Source organism: Oncorhynchus mykiss, chromosome 2, assembly GCF_013265735.2.
Source record: "Oncorhynchus mykiss isolate Arlee chromosome 2, USDA_OmykA_1.1, whole genome shotgun sequence".
Taxonomy (NCBI): Eukaryota; Metazoa; Chordata; class Actinopteri; order Salmoniformes; family Salmonidae; genus Oncorhynchus; species Oncorhynchus mykiss.
In genome coordinates, this window is record NC_048566.1 from 53755905 (window position 1) to 53774766 (window position 18862).

The 18862-nt window shown below is 43.3% G+C and overlaps 1 protein-coding gene across 13 annotated transcripts in view; it reads left to right on the top strand.

The window, feature by feature from the left end:
- LOC110491473 (adaptor related protein complex 3 subunit beta 2) overlaps positions 1-18862 on the top strand; it is a 97271-nt gene that overhangs the window by 56087 nt on the left and 22322 nt on the right. For 6 of the 13 annotated variants that reach the window (XM_021565010.2, XM_021564951.2, XM_021564969.2 and 3 more), the window contains exons 10-19: positions 592-646; positions 814-885; positions 991-1053; positions 1229-1361; positions 6779-6888; positions 7234-7410; positions 8676-8862; positions 9171-9301; positions 17772-17810; positions 18664-18778. In XM_021565010.2, the coding sequence (XP_021420685.2) occupies positions 592-646; positions 814-885; positions 991-1053; positions 1229-1361; positions 6779-6888; positions 7234-7410; positions 8676-8862; positions 9171-9301; positions 17772-17810; positions 18664-18778 (1082 nt within the window). The remainder of the gene's footprint in view (positions 1-591; positions 647-813; positions 886-990; positions 1054-1228; positions 1362-6778; positions 6889-7233; positions 7411-8675; positions 8863-9170; positions 9302-17771; positions 17811-18663; positions 18779-18862) is intronic. The other 7 variants (XM_021565019.2, XM_021565036.2, XM_021564982.2 and 4 more) reach the window with 3 other exon arrangements.

Here is an 18862-nt window from a genome sequence, read left to right on the forward strand (position 1 = left end):
CAAATCAAGTCTGATATTTTAGAGGAAATTACTAACTTTAGAAGCCTTGTTAAACCTTAAATAAACTACGAGTTTGTATTTCACACAACAGGGTGATCAAATTAAGATCCCACACCTGTGAATTAGACTTTTTATATTGTTTGAATATTATTAATATATCTCTAATCTAGAGTCCACATGAATGGGGCCATAGACAAGAACAGGCACAAACAGTAAACAATGTCACAAAAAGCAAGGAAATTGTTGTCTCTCATCCTGGCTGTCTAGCAACTGCTCTTTAGTTTATTTCTGGTGTTGTGGAGCTGCGTGCACAGTGATGAGGTCATCAGTCAGCAACGAGGAAATGTCACCATGAAATTGCTCAGAGAACAGGTTCAATCCATCTGCCCAGGGATGACTTCAGTATTGTCACCATGTGACGTGACAACAGCTACATTTCATTGTGTGTGTGTGTGTGTGTGTATGTGTATGTGTATGTGTATGTGTGTGTGTGTGTGTGTGTGTGTGTGTGTGGAGAGGCAGCTGCATGTAATTAATTATATTAATGTTCTCTCTCGCTCCCCCCCCCCCCCCCTTTCTATCCCCATGTAGTGAAGTGCAATATGTCGTCCTTCAGAATGTGGCAACAATGTCCATCAAGAGAAGGGTGAGTCATAGCTTCAACAATATCTCCAAAGGGTGCAACATGGGTATTGAATGGTCAAATTGATTCCAAATTGTTTAGGGGCTGATTGTTTGGAACCGAGGAGGTACTGCATGGGGTCTGCAGCACGATCTAAAATTGTACATGTTATTTGTCTCTGTGTTTCCCAGGGGATGTTTGAGCCCTATCTGAAGAGTTTCTACATCCGCTCCACAGACCCAACCCAGATTAAAGTCCTCAAGGTGACCAAACACTTCTCACATTGACATGCTTTCCTTTCGTGTTACAGTATGCTGCAACACGTTGACATTTCAGAACTTTAATTATAGTCTTGATTGTTTTGTCAGCTGGAGGTTTTGACCAATTTGGCCAACGAGACAAATATATCCACCATCCTGAGAGAATTTCAGGTATAGTAAAAATGGTTAAGACTTCTGGTTAGCTTGACTGCCATTTGTGATAAGGATGATCATTTGTTTTGCTTTCCTGTGTGTTTGGATGCATTTGTCGCTAGGGGTACATGGCGGTACAGTACACGTCTGCCTACAGTGGGTTAACTTCCTTACATGTTCCTTCCTCTGGCAGACGTACATTAAAAGCAATGATAAGGACTTTGTGGCAGCAACCATCCAGGCCATCGGCCGCTGTGCCACCAACATTGGGGAGGTGAGGGACACCTGTCTCAACGGCCTGGTGCAGCTGCTCTCCAACCGCGATGGTGAGTAGACGTCTTAACGTTCCGACACGCGTGACATTTTTTGCATTATCATTGAGACTTCTTTTATACCCATCCATAGTTTGGCAATAGTCCAGATGCAAGTCTATTCATGCAACGCAGCCCTCAGGGCCACGCCGCACCACTAGGTCCATACATAGCTGCCACCGTTAATGAACAGCGAGAGTATGCAAGATGTCAGTTAACAGTTCAAAAGGAAAAGAGCACAAAAAAATACGTGAAAAACGGTCTTAATAATTCGGCATTCATCCCCGTGATTTTATTTCTTCTCTTTTTCTTCTTCAACACTGTTATATACTCATTTCAACCAAATATTTATGATTGTAATTTTTCGTAGTCTCAGAGAAAAGGTCAGTCTCTCCATCACCAAGATCTCATGTATCACATCTGTCCAATCATCGACCACGGGCGCCTCTGGTTGTAACCATTTTTTTTTTGTTGGGACTTTCTTACTTGCTACTAGAAGTATCCCAATCAAGTGTTTGCCTAAAGCGTCGCTGAGATCAAATGTAAATGCACCCTAAATACAGGACCTCCCCTCTGAATGGGACATCAACACTAAATACGGCTTCCATTCCTTTATGGACATCCTGCCAGTATGGAACAAGCTTCGGGCATCCCCAAAATATGTGGTAATGGTTTGCTTCAGTAGGCCCTCATAATCTCCAACACTCCATTCCATTACCCTGAGTGTTAAAGAACGGTATCATATTTTCCCATCCAAATTCCCCACGAGTCAAATAGCTTGTTGACTTCCATTGTAATTGGCATAGGGTTTCCCACTCATCCACAGAAATGACCATGTTAGCCTCCCTTTCTCATTTCTCCTTTTATATACACAGTATAGTGTGTTTTCAGATTTGTACTTTAAGAAGTCATTGTATAGTCTGGAGATAGTTTTGATGCATGTTTCTGATTTATAAGCAGATATTAATATTTGAATATGGCATGTTCTATAGTCTCAGAGTCCTCCACCTTTTATGATTTCATCAAATCGGTGACATATTTTGAGATATTAATGGAAATCTTCACGTTCTAATCCTTGGCTCTCTCTCAATACTTGGAAGCTTTGAAGTGCCCCCTTGTGTACTAAATTACAGTAGACTGAGAGGCCTCTTGTTGCCCATCCTTTAAACTGGTTATCTCATATATCTTCTCTCCTCCCACCATATCCATCACTTTAATGTTGTAATTCTGTCTAATCCATTGACTCGGGGGTTCTATAAATAGGGCGAAGAGGAGGGGCGAGGCCAGGCATCCCTGTGTCAAACCCTGTTCTTATACAAACTGGTTTGAGAGGTCACCATTGATTTTAATTATTGCTAATGGTCTATCATATAATGCCTGAAAGGCTTTAATAATGTCCTAACTGAATAGATATAGGCTCATCTGACAAGATCAAAAGCCTTCTCAGCATCCAGGCCCAATGCAATGGCTTCTACCTTATTCTTTTGGAAATGTATCATCATTTGTAATGTTCGTGTAATATTGTACTGAGTGTGTCTGTCGGATACAGCCTGTCTGGTCTAAGTGAATGAGCTCTGGTAAGATATTTTCAATTTTTCTAGTTAGAATAGATGTGTATAGTTTTAATGCAAATTTAGGACCGAGATCCACGAGGGGATCTCACCTTTCTGAAATGCCCAGTTACAGGCTGCAAGTACACTTGGGATAATCTATTCTCTAAATGATTTCTACCATTCAGAGGTGAAACCGTTCGTACCCAAGGATTTGTTTGCTTTGGTACCAGTAATAGCTGTATTTAATTCCTCTGTGGTCATTTCTGAGCTTAACATCTCATTCTGTTCTTCAATGATGGTGGGTACTGTAAGATCAGTGAGTAAGAAAATGGGTCTATTTGTAAGTCATTGTCAAAGTGTGATTGGGAGTGTAGGTTTCTGAAATCAAATCAAATCAAATCAAATTTTATTTGTCACATACACATGGTTAGCAGATGTTAATGCGAGTGTAGCGAAATGCTTGTGCTTCTAGTTCCGACAATGCAGTAATAACCAACAAGTAATCTAACTAACAATTCCAAAACTGCTGTCTTGTACACAGTGTAAGGGGATAAAGAATATGTACATAAGGATATATGAATGGGTAATGGTACAGAGCAGCATAGGCAAGATACAGTAGATGGTATCGAGTACAGTATGTACAAATGAGATGAGTATGTAAACAAAGTGGCATAGTTTAAAGTGGCTAGTGATACATGTATTACATAAGGATACAGTCGATGATATAGAGTACAGTATATACGTATGCATATGAGATGAATAATGTAGGGTAAGTAACATTATATAAGGTAGCATTGTTTAAAGTGGCTAGTGATATATTTACATCATTTCCCATCAATTCCCATTATTAAAGTGGCTGGAGTTGAGTCAGTGTCAGTGTGTTGGCAGCAGCCACTCAATGTTAGTGGTGGCTGTTTAACAGTCTGATGGCCTTGAGATAGAAGCTGTTTTTCAGTCTCTCGGTCCCAGCTTTGATGCACCTGTACTGACCTCGCCTTCTGGATGATAGCGGGGTGAACAGGCAGTGGCTCGGGTGGTTGATGTCCTTGATGATCTTTATGGCCTTCCTGTGACATCGGGTGGTGTAGGTGTCCTGGAGGGCAGGTAGTTTGCCCCCGGTGATGCGTTGTGCAGACCTCACCACCCTCTGGAGAGCCTTACGGTTGAGGGCGGAGCAGTTGCCGTACCAGGCGGTGATACAGCCCGCCAGGATGCTCTCGATTGTGCATCTGTAGAAGTTTGTGAGTGCTTTTGGTGACAAGCCAAATTTCTTCAGCCTCCTGAGGTTGAAGAGGCGCTGCTGCGCCTTCTTCACAATGCTGTCTGTGTGAGTGGACCAATTCAGTTTGTCTGTGATGTGTATGCCGAGGAACTTAAAACTTGCTACCCTCTCCACTACTGTTCCATCGATGTGGATAGGGGGGTGTTCCCTCTGCTGTTTCCTGAAGTCCACAATCATCTCCTTAGTTTTGTTGACGTTGAGTGTGAGGTTATTTTCCTGACACCACACTCCGAGGGCCCTCACCTCCTCCCTGTAGGCCGTCTCGTCGTTGTTGGTAATCAAGCCTACCACTGTTGTGTCGTCCGCAAACTTGATGATTGAGTTGGAGGCGTGCGTGGCCAGTACAGTATTTCTGTACAGTATTTCTGTACAGTATTTCAAAGCTCTCTTGTATCCCTTCTACTTTATGTTGAATTATTTTGGTTTGGGGGTTCCTTATCTTGTAGACAGTTATATCTGCTTCCCCCATAAGGAAATTAAGCAACAATTTTCCCATAAGGACCTTTTAGCTCAGCCCATTATATTTTCCGCAAATTAGACTTTTTGATTCGATTGTTTTTCTTTCTTTATCTCTCTCATTAACCCACGCAACATACATTTGAATAATTGTCAAATGGGGGGGGGGGGGGGGTGCTGAATCATTTGTGGGAGACTGTTGCCCTGTTATTTTTTCAGTCTATAGTCTAATAGTTTCATAGACTTACTGCCTACTTCATAGTACCTCTGTTGTAGGAATATACTTTTTATTTTCTTCCATTTTATTCTTCATCTTTTTAATTTCTTGTTTCAGCTTGTTTTAACTGAGATTGCAGTTTATTAAGTTTCTCTCATCTATTGTTCTTTACACCACACCGTTGTCATTCTGTTCCAAATAGGTTTAAATGTCCAGATTAATCTGTGGGTAATTCAAAATACTTGAGTTCAACCTCCGGAGAGTCGATCTTGGTCTATTATTGAAACACATGGACATACATTTAGTATACTAAACATTAGGAACACCTTCTTGTCCTCTGGGTGGTAGAAAATTATTGATACACACAGGAAAATGTTGAGCGTGGAAATACCAGCAGCGTTGCAGATCTTGATGCAAACTGGTGCGCCTGGCACCTACTACCCATACCCCGTTCAAAGGCACAGTGCATTCGGAAAGTATTCAGACCCCTTGACCTTTTCCACATTTTGTTACGTTACAGCCTTATTCTAAAATGGATTAAAATGTTTTTCCCCCTCATCATTCTAACACAATACCCCATAATGACAAAGCAAAAACAGATAATTTTTTTTTTTGCAAATTTATTAAAAATGAAAATGTAAATATAACATTTACGTAAGTATTCAGAACCTTTACTCAGTACTTTGTTGAAGCACCTTTGGCAGCAATTACAGCCTTGAGTCTTCTTGGGTATGACGCTACAATTTGGCACACCTGTATTTGGGGAGTTTCTCCCATTCTTCTCTGCAAATCCTCTCAAGCTCTGTCAGGTTGGATGGGGAGCATCACTGCACAGCTATTTTCAGGTCTCTCAAGAGATGTTTGATCAGGTTCAAGTCCGGACTCTGGCTGGGCCCCTCAAGGACATTCAGAGACTTGTTCCGAAGCCACTCATGTGTTGTCTTGGCTGTGTGCTTAGGGTCGTTGTCCTGTTGGAAGGTGAACCTTCGCCCCCAGTCTGAGAATCGTTAAGGTGCCTTTTGGTGAACTCCAAGCAAGCTGTCATGTCCCTTTTACTGAGGCGTGGCTTTCGTCTGGCTATTCTACCATAAAGGCCTGATTGGTGGAGTGCTGCAGAGATAGTTGTCCATCTGGAAGGTTCTCCCATCTCCACAGAAAACCTTTGGATCTCTGTCAGAGTGACCATCGGGTTCTTGGTCACCTCCCTGACCAAGGCCCTTCTCCCCCGATTGCTCCGTTTGGCCGGGCGCCCAGCTCTAGGAAGAGTCTTCGTGGTTCCAAACTTCTTCCATTTACAAATGATGGAAGACACTGTGTTCTTGTCTTGCAGACATTTTTTGGTACCATTCCCCAGATCTGTGTCTCGACTCAATTCTGTCTCTGAGCTCTATGGACAATTCCTTCGACCTCATGGCTTGGTTGTTGCTCTAACATGCACTGTCAACTGTGGGACCTTATAGAGACAGGTGTGTGCCTTTCCAAATCATGTCCAATCAATTCAATTTACCACGGGTGGACTCCAAGTTGTAGAATCATCTAAATACTTATGTAAACAAGGTCTTTTTTTATTGAAAATGTTCCTATATCATATTCCTCAATTATGTGCCTATCATTACTAAAGGTAAAGATATAGTGAATCCTATTGTAAACTGAAGAAAAGGGGAAGAAAAGCAAGTACAGTCACGGCTGGTAAACATATTTTTTTAAGTATTGATTTTCTTACAAATGGGTTTTGGCTGTGTTGGGGTCATTCCTGTAGAGTCAAGTTTTGGGTTTGAACGTACATTCATGTCGCCTCCACATATCAGGATTCCCTGTGCTTCAGCTGACATCATATCAAACATTTCCTCTCAACGACCCATATGATATAACAAACGTTCAATGAAGGTTGTGAAATATCAGCATGAACATGTGTCGGTTGCAGAGTTAGTAGTGGCCGAGTCGGTGGTGGTGATTAAGAAGCTGCTGCAGATGCAGCCCGAGCAGCACAGTGACATCATCAAGCACATGGCCAAACTCACCGACAACATCCAGGTACGTGGACGTAGGCCTCTGATCTTAACTTTGACCCCATAGTCTAACTACATGAGGTGCTCTTTTTCTTGTCAGAATTAATGTTTTTTTTAAAGCATATTTGTCCCCAAACCTTCACAACAGTCCTGCTTGGTTGTGCTGTCAGTTTGTTTTGAGTAAGCAACAAATAGGCACTTTTGTTGAAAAAATGAAACGATAATTGTATTGTGTTACAATTGTATTGTATTATGATTGTATTTCAGGAATTGTAACATATGACCGAGAGCCAGAGCTAGCTCTTCCAGTTTCTCCACTTGACCCAGCCTGTTAGCATGCCCAATGTTCATGCGCTGTCTGCCTACACAGGTGCCCATGGCGCGGGCCAGTATCCTGTGGCTGATCGGGGAGTACTGCGAGCACGTTCCCAAGATCGCTCCGGATGTCCTGAGGAAGATGGCCAAGACCTTCACCAACGAGGAAGACATCGTCAAGCTGCAGATCATCAACCTGGCTGCCAAACTCTACCTGACCAACTCCAAACAGGTGATGCAGTTATAATGCATTTAGGACTTGTGTTGAGCATGTATGACCCCGTTATAATGTGTTATAACCATCTCCTGGCTGACAAACTCTACCTGGCCAACTCCGAACAGGTGCCAGCATCTACACTGAATAAAAATATAAACACAACATGTAAAATGTTGTTCCCATGTTTCATGAGGTGCAATGAAAGATCCTAGAAATGTTCTATACATGTAAAAAGCTTAAATCTCTCAAATGTTGTCCCAAAATTTGTTTACGTCACTGTTAGTGAGCTTTTCTCTTTTGCCAAGATAATCCATCCACCTGACAGGTGTGGCATATCAAGGAGCTGATTAAACAGCATGATCATGACACAGGTGCACCTTGTGCTGGGGACAATAAAAGGCCACTCAAAAATGTGCAGTTTTGTCACACAACACAATACCACAGATGTCTCAAGTTTTGAGGGAGCGTGCAATTGGCATGCTGACTGCAGGAATGTCCAACAGAGCTTTTTGTCAGAGAATTTCATGTTAATTTCTCTACCATAAGCTGCCTCCCACGTCGTTTAAGAGAATTTGGCAGGACGTCCAACCAGCCTCGCAACCGCAGACCACGTGTATGGTGTTGTGTGGGCAAGCGGTTTGCTGATGTCAACATTGAGGGCCCCATGATAGGGTTATGGTATGTGCCAGCATAAGCAATGGAAAACGAACACAATTGCATTTTATCGATGGCAATTGGAATGCACAGAGATATCTTGAGGCCCATTCTCGTGCCATTCAGCTGCTGCCATCACCTCATGTTTCAGCATATGAGAATAAGACAGGCACAGCACTAGGCTATATTTTCCATTTGTCTTTATTCCCCCTTCTATGCCATGGTTCTCTAGGGAACAGCTGGTACAGCAGCTTGTATTTGTAAAGCCTTTACCAAAACACTGAGAAAACAGTGGGTTTAGTATGGCCACGTCCTTTAGCTCCCCAGCTTCGCAGCAGTGTCTTGTATTAAACCCTTTCCCAAGATGGCAGAGAAGCAAGTAATGTTGTTCTCATTTTACTGCACAAGCAGGCTTACTCCCTTTTTGGATAAAAACACTTCCAACTCACCATTAAAGCATATTTTCCATAGGTAGGAAGTGATTTAGACTTTCATTTCTCTCTGTGTCTCTCTCTCTCTCTGTGTTTCTAGCACCAAGCTGTCACCTCCCTCCAGTTGAAAGTAACATTCTCTCTCTTTTCCCCTCCTCCCACACTCCATCCTCCCTTGTTCATCTCCTCCCTCAGACAAAACTGCTCACTCAGTACGTGCTGAACCTGGCCAAGTACGACCAGAACTATGACATTCGCGACCGGGCACGCTTCATCCGCCAGCTCATCGTGCCCACTGACAAGAGTGGTGCCCTCAGCAAGTATGCCAAGAAGCTGTTCCTGGCCCTTAAGCCTGCGCCCGTCCTCGAATCTCCATTTAAAGGTGTCTTTCATCAGATGGTGTTCTTTTTTACTAGCCTGGTCCCAGATCAGTTTGTGCTCTACTGCCAAAGTCTATGGCGATAATGACCGCAGAGTTGGCAAGATGGCACAACCAGATCTGAGACCAGGGACTCAGATCTGAGTCTCTTACTATTTCTGCTTCTGTTTTGTGTTGTCAGACATGAGCCTTTTAAAATAAATTGTAAGTGAACATGGTCCTAACCATAATTCATACCATAGAGGTACAATATAGTAATGTTTTATGTAATTATGTGGATCTTACTGTCTTTTTTTCTCTGTGTTTTCCAGATCGAGACCACTTCCAGCTGGGCTCGTTGTCCCACCTACTGAATGCCAAGGCCGGCGGCTACCAGGTGCTGCCTGACTGGCCCGAGGCCGCCCCAGACCCCTCTGTGCGCAACGTGGAGGTGAAGGAGTCTGTGCGTGCAGTGGAAACAGTAACAGCCAGAGACAGGGGGCCTCTAGGGGCACCCCAAAACCCGAGGGGGGCCCGAGGGGCGCTCCTCTAGTTGGGCAATGCCTTCGAGGGGGCGCAGCACCACCACCAAATTGCAGTAGCACCCAGACACTGACATATAACACTGACTTCATTAATCATGACCACCTGCCAGTCATTCACTGGTCACTCACTGTTCATTAGCATAACGTCATCCACGTATGCACTACGCACATCCCTATTGTCTCCCATGCATTGCCAGGGGTGCCAGAATGTGTCCTGAAAAGGTTAATTCTGTTTTAGTCAAGTTCAAGGACCCAGATGCTTGAACTGTATGGTTGCCATATTATCTGCCCAGTAAACATGATTACGTAACAGCTAATAACGTAACAGAATGAATCTGAAATTGACTGGGCAACAGGAATGACCTGTCCCCAGTGTGAACTCCGATCAACTGGTAACAGAGTGGAATATTGTTATGCTAATGGCAGGTGAGGCTAGTTAGCTATCACACCTGAGCACACACTAGGGAAATTGGGAAATCCCTGTCAGGTGTCCGCTAGTAAACTCTAGCTGGCCTAGCTGTGGCCTACTTGCCAAGTTTATCCAATACCATGCTTCCCATTAGACCCCTTGCTCCTCTGGCCTCTATAGGGTAACAAACACTCAAACCCTCTTTGGTGATATCTCACCTGCTTGAGCCAATGGCACATGGCATAAGGGGGTGGAAGGGTACCTTCCAGCAATGCAGCTCAGCTTGGAACACACAGAAAAGAGGGAAAACAGGGTCTTGTTCATTTTACAACGGAAAACGCTAATAAGCGTTTATTGGACAACTCCAAGTACTTTTCTTCTGTTTGATGCCTAATGAAAACAACCCAGCAAATGTACTGTTACTAAAACACACCACACAGACTCAAATAACCGCCATGCAGTAATGTCTCACCTAAACACCTCTAATTACCCAAACCACAGAGGCTCCCATTTTTCCACATTATCATTCCATGTGCCATCGGTTCATTTTCAACGATATGTGCCAAAGGCTGACATCAAATCAATATCCTTAAGTCTCGCTCCTTACGTCCAAATCCGCCAACAAAACCCTTTAAAAAAATGTTTTTGTTGCGCTGGAGGAGGGACTTGAATTCTTGATTTGGTTTGCTTGTTCCATTGGTTTATCGTTGCTCCGTGAACTGTTTATGTTTGTTTTAACAATGTATTTTCATTCCCCATGATTCTGCATTAATGTGTCATTCATGACCAAAGCAGATTTCCAGACGAGTTCACATGTGGATTTGTATCTGGTAACTTTTGACCCCATGACCTCTCTCTCTCTGCCCTCGGTCCGCAGATAGAGGAGGTCATAACCAGCAGTGAGGGGCGGATCGGCTTGCTAGGAGACACGCGAGAGGTGCCTCCCGTTTGAGAGTGCAGTGTATTTCTGCTGACTGCCCTACTCTCTCTCTAATTTCTCTGTACCACTCAAACAGGGCACTTCAGTGACTTAAAGAGAGAGTTCCTCCAAATGACTAATTCCAGACACTTGAAGGAGTAGTTTGCCCAAATAACTAGTTGATCTTATCGTATGGATAGTCTAGCTACACTAGAAAAAAAGGTGCTAAGTAGAACCATCTCGGGGTTTTTGATTTGTCCCCATAGGGGAACCCTATTTGGTGCTGGTTAGAACCCTTTGCAGAGGATTCTATCCAGTGGTGGAAAAAGTACCCAATTATCATACTTGAGTGAAAGTAAAAATACCTTTGTCGTGTCATGACTATCATTAATGTGTTTGACTGTTATTTTATAAAATAATTACATACCACGTTCAATTATTACGCAATTAAATTAATCATATAACAATTCATTAAGTAGTAATCTGGGGCACCACGGGAAAAGTTATTTAACAAGTTACTATCTCCTGACTAACCTCTAAAGATATAAATATCTCTTACATCAGTCACAGTCAATATTATTGGATATCTGCATGAACCCTAGCATAAATGATGAATAAGCGATATACAAATTGGCGTAATTATTTATTTACTAACTAACTAAATAATCATACAGAAATACATAAACACACAGTATAGTTATTGTTTACTAACACAATGCAATGAAAGGTCCCTAGTGGACTAAACCGATATGACGGCTTGTTACACAAAATGGCAGATTCAAAAGAGAGGGAAAGGGAAAAACAAAGGAATTCCACAATTGTACATACAGTTGAATAATACTTAAACAGCTGCAGACTGAATGTTCCTGTGTTGTCGTCTTCTTCGAGAGAGTTTCTAACCATTTCGTATCTTTCAGCTCACGCTGTCAGTCACGCTGGTCTAATGTAGAGTCTAACCATTTTACACGCCTGTAGCAACCCAGAAATGTACTATATCTAGAGATTTAAATTCCTACCATTTCAAGGTGCAGCCACGCTCCACGTTTTTCTGGTCTCATAGGGTCTAACCATTTGTGACGTCCGGTTCAACACCGTCCACCTGCTTGGTCTGATACAGTGGGGCAAAAAAGTATTTAGTCAGCCACCAATTGTGCAAGTTCTCCCACTTAAAAAGATGAGAGAGGCCTGTAATTTTCATCATAGGTAGACTTCAACTATGACAGACAAAATTAGAAAAAAAAATCCAGAAAATCACATTGTAGGATTTTTAATTAATTTATTTGCAAATTATGGTGGAAAATAAGTATTTGGTCACCTACAAACAAGCAAGATTTCTGGCTCTCACAGACCTGTAACTTCTTCTTTAAGAGGCTCCTCTGTCCTCCACTCGTTACCTGTATTAATGGCACCTGTTTGAACTTGTTATCAGTATAAAAGACACCTGTCCACAACCTCAAACAGTCACACTCCAAACTCCACTATGGCCAAGACCATAGTGGAGCTGTCAAAGGAGACCAGAAACAAAATTGTAGACCTGGACCAGGCTGGGAAGACTGAATCTGCAATAGGTAAGCAGCTTGGTTTGAAGAAATCAACTGTGGGAGCAATTATTAGGAAATGGAAGACATACAAGACCACTGATAATCTCCCTCGATCTGGGGCTCCACGCAAGATCTCACCCCGTGGGGTCAAAATGATCACAAGAACGGTGAGCAAAAATCCCAGAACCACACGGTTCACCTAGTGAATGACCTGCAGAGAGCTGGGACCAAAGTAACAAAGCCTATCATCAGTAACACACTACGCCGCCAGGGACTCAAATCCTGCAGTGCCAGACGTGTCCCCTTGCTTAAGCCAGTACATGTCCAGGCCCGTCTGAAGTTTGCTAGAGAGCATTTGGATGATCCAGAAGAAGATTGGGAGAATGTCATATGGTCAGATGAAACCAAAATATAACTTTTTGGTAAAAACTCAACTCGTCGTGTTTGGAGGACAAAGAATGCTGAGTTGCATCCAAAGAACACCATACCTACTGTGAAGCATGGGGGTGGAAACATCATGCTTTGGGGCTGTTTTTCTGCAAAGGGACCAGGACAACTGATCCGTGTAAAGGAAAGAATGAATGGGGCCATGTATCGTGAGATTTTGAGTGACAACCTCCTTCCATCAGCAAGGGCATTTAAGATGAAACGTGGATGGGTCTTTCAGCATGACAATGATCCCAAACACACCGCCCGGGCAACGAAGGAGTGGCTTCGTAAGAAGCATTTCAAGGTCCTGGAGTGGCCTAGCCAGTCTCCAGATCTCAACCCCATAGAATATCTTTGGAGGGAGTTGAAAGTCTGTGTTGCCCAGCAACAGCCCCAAAACATCACTGCTCTAGAGGAGATCTGCATGGAGGAATGGGCCAAAATACCAGCAACAGTGTGTGAAAACCTTGTGAAGACTTAAAGAAAACGTTTGACCTTTGTCATTGCCAACAAAGTATTGAGATAAACTTTTGTTATTGAGCAAATACTTATTTTCCACCATAATTTGCAAATAAATTCATTAAAAATCCTACAATGTGATTTTCTCATTTTGTCTGTCATAGTTGAAGTGTACCTTTGATACAAATTACAGGCCTCTCATCTTTTTAAGTGGGAGAACTTGCACAATTGGTGGCTGACTAAATACTTTTTTGCCCCACTGTATGTTAATTCTTCACGATGGGTTTTATGCACTCTGGCAAAGGGGGCGTTCCATGACGCCGACATAATGTCTTTGCCCACGTGGGTGTGGTCACTGACTGGTTAAGACTTTATATGAAAAACAATTTTTTCATTTAGAAGGCTAACATCATTATTCTTTAAATACCCACGGACCATTCCCAATGTTTGGATTACAGAAATATTGTTAATTATCCAGCCTTTTGATGTTGTAGTTTTGGCGGGAGTAATCTCCTTGAAACAAAAGGTTTCATTCCCCTCAATCCTGTTTCTGCCAGGTATTTACGAGCGTCATGAAATGGCCAACGTCACCCCTCTCCCCCTCTGCGGGAGAGAGAGGGCGCTGTAGAGCGGACTCACAGTAACCTGATCCTTCGATCCTCACAGGAGAGTCATGACACCTTAATAGAAAATGCCTCAAGTAAAAGTGAAATTCACCTAGTAAAATACTGTAATTATGAAAAATATATAAACGCAACATGTAAATGCAATAAAAGGCCACTCTAATGTGCAGTTTTGTCACACAACACAATGCCACAGATTGCAATTGGCAGTACGTCCAACCAGCCGCTCAACAGGAGACCATATGTATTGCGGTGTGTGGGGAACCGGTTTGCTAATGTCAACATTTTGAACAAAGTGCCCCATGGTGGCGGTGGGGTAGGCATAAGCTATAGACAACTAAAATAATTGCGTTTTATCAATGGCAACTTGAATGCACAGAAATACCATGATGAGATCCTGAGGCCCATTGCGAGGCACATTTATTTTAAGGTGTTTGTGAACAAAAGATGCATATCTGTATTCCTAGTCATGTGAAATCCATAGATTAGGGTCTAATGAATTTATTTCAATTGACTGATTTCCTTTATATGAACTGTAACTCAGTCAAATTTTGGAATTGTTGCTTGATACGCCTATATTTTTGTTCAGTTTATTTGGTTATCTATTTAGCAGTCATATGGCTTGGGGGTAGAAGCTGTTCAGGGTCCTGTTGGTTCCAGACTTGTTGCATCGTTAACGCTTGCCGTGCGGTAGCAGAGTGTAGTCTTTGACAATTATTAGGGATTTCCTCTGACACCAACTTTTATAGAGGTTCTAGATGGCAGGGAGCTTGGCCCCAGTGATGTACTGGGCCATATGCACTACCCTCTGTAGCCCCTTGTGGTCGAAGCCAAGCAGTTGCCATACCAAGCGGTGTTGCAGCCAGTCAAGATGCTCTCAGTAATGCAGCTATAGAATATTTTTTTATTTACCCCTTTTTCTCCCCAATTTATTGGTATCCAATTGGTAGTTACAGTCTTGCCCCATCGCTGCAACTCCTGTACGGACTTGGGTGAGGCGACGGTCAAGAGTCGTGCGTCCTCCGAAACACGACCAAGCCAAGCTGCACTGTTTCTTGACAAAATGCCCGCTTAACCCGGAAGCCAGCCGCACCAATGTGTCGGAGGAATCACCGTACACCGGGCGACCGTGTCAGCGTACATGCGCCCGGCCCGCCATAGGAGTCACTAGAGCGCGATGGGACAAGGATATCTAGGCCGGCCAAACCCAAGGTATTGTTTTGCCCTCTTCACAGCTGTGTTGGTTTGTGTGGACCATGATAGATCGTTAATGATGTGGACACCGAGGAACTTGAAGATCTCGACCCATCCCCAGTCCATGATCAGCTCCTTTGTCTTGCTTCCGTTGAGGGAGAGGTTGTTGTCCTGGCACCACACTGCCGGGTCTCTGACCTCCTCCTTATAGACTGTCTCACCGTCGTCGGTGATCAGGCCTACCACTGTCTTGTCGTCAGCAAACTTAATTATGGTTTTGGAGTTGTGTGCGGCCACGCAGTTGTGGGTGAACAGGGAGTACAGGGGGGACTAAGCATGCACCCCTGTGGGGCCCCCATGTTAAAGGTTCAGCATGGCGAATGTGATGTTGCCTACCCTCACCACCTGAGGCAGCCCATCAGGAAGTCCAGGTTGCAGAGGGAGGTGTTCATTCCCAGGGTCCTTAGCTTAGGGATGAGCTTGGAGGGCACTATGGTGTTGAATGTTGAGCTGTAGTCAATGAACAGCATTCTCACAAGGTGTTCCTCTGTTACAGGTGGGAGAGGGCAGTGTGGAGTGCAATAGAGTTTACGTCATCTGTGGTATGCGAATTGGAGTGGGTCCAGGGTGTATTGGATAATGGTGTTGATGTGAGCCATGACCAGCCTTTCAAAGCATTTCATGGCTACATATGTGAGTGCTACGGGGTGATAGTCATTTAGACAGGTTACCTTGGCACTGGGACTGCTTGAAACATTTACGTATTACAGGATGTGTCAGGGAGAGGTTGGAAATGTCAGTGAAGACACTTGCCAGCGCATGCTCTTACCCGTCCTACTAATCTGTCTGGCCCTGCGGCCTTGTGAATGTTAACCTGTTTACATCGGCTATGGAGAGTGTGGTCAAACAGTCGTCCGGAATAGCAGGTACTCTCATGCATGGTTCAGTGTTGCTTGCCTTGAAGCAAGCATAGAAGGCATTTAGCTCGTCTGGTAGGCTCACATCACTTGGCAGCTCGCGGCTGGGTTCCCTGTTGTAATCTGTAATAGATTGCAAGCCCTGCAACATCCGACGAGTATCAGAGCCAGTGTAGCAGGATGCGATCTTAGGCCTGTATTGACGCTTTGTCTGTTTGATTGCTCGTCAAAGGTCATAGCAGGAGCCATCAAACAGGCAGGGCGTCAATACAGGACTAAGATCAAATCCTACTACTCCGGCTCTACGTCTATGTCGGATGTTGCCTGTAATCCATTGCTTCTGGTTGGGATATGTACGCACTGTCACTGTGGGGATGACGTCATCAATGTACTTTATTAATGAAGCCGGTGACTGATGTGGTAAACTCCTCAATGCCATCCGATGAATTCCGGAAAATATTCCAGTCTGTGCTAGGGAAACAGTCCTGTAGCTTAGCATCCGCTTCATCGGACAACTTCTGTGTTGCTTGAGTCAATGGTACTTTCTGTTTGAGTGTTTGCTTGTAAGGAATCATGAGGATGGAGTTATGGTTAGATTTGCCAAATGGAGGCAGAGGAAGAGCTTTGTATTTGTTTCTGTGTGTGGAGTAAAGGTGATCTAGATTTCTTTCTCCTGTAGTTGCACAGGTGAAATGCGGGTAGAAATTTGATAAACAGATTTCAGTTTTCCTGTGTTAAAAAAAAACACAACTAGGGGCGCTGCTCTGTATGAGCATTTTCTTGTTTGCTTATGGCCCTATACAGCTCGTTGAGTACGGTCTTAGTGCCAGCATTGGTTTGTGGTGGTAAATAGACAGCTACGAAAAATATAGATGAAAATTCTTGGTAAATAGTATGGTCTACAGTTTTTAATTAATTATTCCAACTCTGCTGAGCAGTACTGCAGGATATACATATTAAAGATCGCACACCAGCTGTGGCACCATATTAAAAAAGATTGGTGTTGGATGTCAAAGTGCCGATTGGTTTAGATGGGAATTCACTTAGTACTTAGCTGAGCCTATAAAGGATGGTAAATTGCTACAGGTATTCTATGAACGTATTTCAAGAATTAATGCTATAGAAGTCCAAGTCAGCTCTGTCTCTTATAGCTATTTATATAAAGAGAAAGTTTCAGTTTTGAAATGGACCGTAGCTAGATGGATAGTTAGGCTACTGGTCTCTAATTTTAGTAACTGAAATTGGACTTGTGTTAGTGGTACAGTTTGGGTATTTTGCGTGTGAACTGCTGTGTTTGACTCTTTCTTGTTGTGCGGTGTGTGCCAACCTTGTTTCCAATCCAAAATCTGCCTCTCTCGATCTTCTATGTTCCTCTCCTCATGTATTCCACCATTCAACCCCCGCTGGATTCATTCAATCAAGGTTGCACTACCATAGCAAAGTTCAATAAGCAAACTCCACCTCATGCTTTACCATTGATGTATAGTCTTAGATATTGGATGTACCGTAATGATTATGATGACCATAAGTAATTGTGAATTTGTTAACTTGAACTGTATTAAGTTATTGAATAACTTGGTTAAAGTAAGTTAACAAATTGCTTAGTTGAAGTAATTTCAAGTTGTTGAAGTAATGTTTAAAGTACTTTGGTAATGTTGTTTAATGAATGCTTAATTGTGGTTAAATATTTTTATTTTTTTAAAGAGAGTAAGATAAGGCCTTGTAGTAACAATCGCTTAGAAGTGAAAACTGTTTTTGAACATCTACAGTATTGAGTAAGTGCAACTTGAATCCGTCTGTTCCTTTTTGCCTTGTTTTTTATACCTCTTTCTAGACTTTTCTTCCTTTTTGTCATCTCACTTCCATCCCAATCTTTTTCTTTCTTCCGTCCTGCCAGGTTATTACGCTGCTTGAAAGAGTCACAACTTTAACCAGCGTGAGTCAGTCAGTGGCAAAGAGCTTGCCTCTTTGAGCCCCCCCCCCCTCCTTCCCCAAAGCGCCAAAGTGCTTTTTGACACCCCAGGCCTACCATAGCTGCTGTTCTGTGCCTAGCTAACTCAGCAAAACTACCCAGCTCAGCAACATCCTCTGTCTCTACCATTAAAGAGTCGATTCCTTCAGAAGAGTTGACGGTCCTCCCACTTGTTGAAACTTCTCTTCTTCTTACTTTTTGTGGTTGTTGTTGTTGTTTTTTGCATGTGAGATAAACAACTAACATACCGTATCAGTAAGAATAGAAAAGAATACACCCTGGTTAATACAATACATTTTAATGTTGCTACATTTTTCAGTGCCAGGACATTGACTACTCCTGGAGGACATCACATCTTTATTGGAACTACTCCCTTTAAAAAATCTAAATCAAACACTATTACCAAACTGGCCATGAAGGCATCACCTTGGTGCTGCCACCTAGCTGTGGAAAACGATAAATACAAGTTAAACATGTTATAGAGTACATGTTATGACAATTGTGTAAACTAAAGCTTCACGGGACTGTACCATAATGGAAGCCCATTATGGCTGGTTGGTTTGTTTCACAGGGTCGGCCCCAGGGGGAAGCAGTCATGGCCATGCTGCGTCTTCGATCCTTGGCTGCATCCGAAATGGCACCCCATTCCCCTATAGCGCACTACTTTTGACCTGAGGCCTATTCGGGCCCTGGTCAAAAGTATTGCATTAGGGAATAGGGTGGCATTTCGGATGAACCCCTCTTCTCTGCTTCCATTAAAATGCTTCGGACGTGGTGGTGACACGGCTGACTCTTCGACCTCTGACCTCTTTGCCAGGTGCCGGAGTGGACCAAGTGCAGCAGCCGTGAGAAAAGGAAAGAAAAGAAGGCGGACAAGCCATTCTACTCTGACTCGGAGGGCGAGTCTGGCCCGACCGAGTCTGCTGACAGTGGTGACTAGGGCTGCTTACTTACATTCACAACCTCACAACCCGCTTCACCACACGTGCTAGCATGAAGAATAATACTGTGATAAC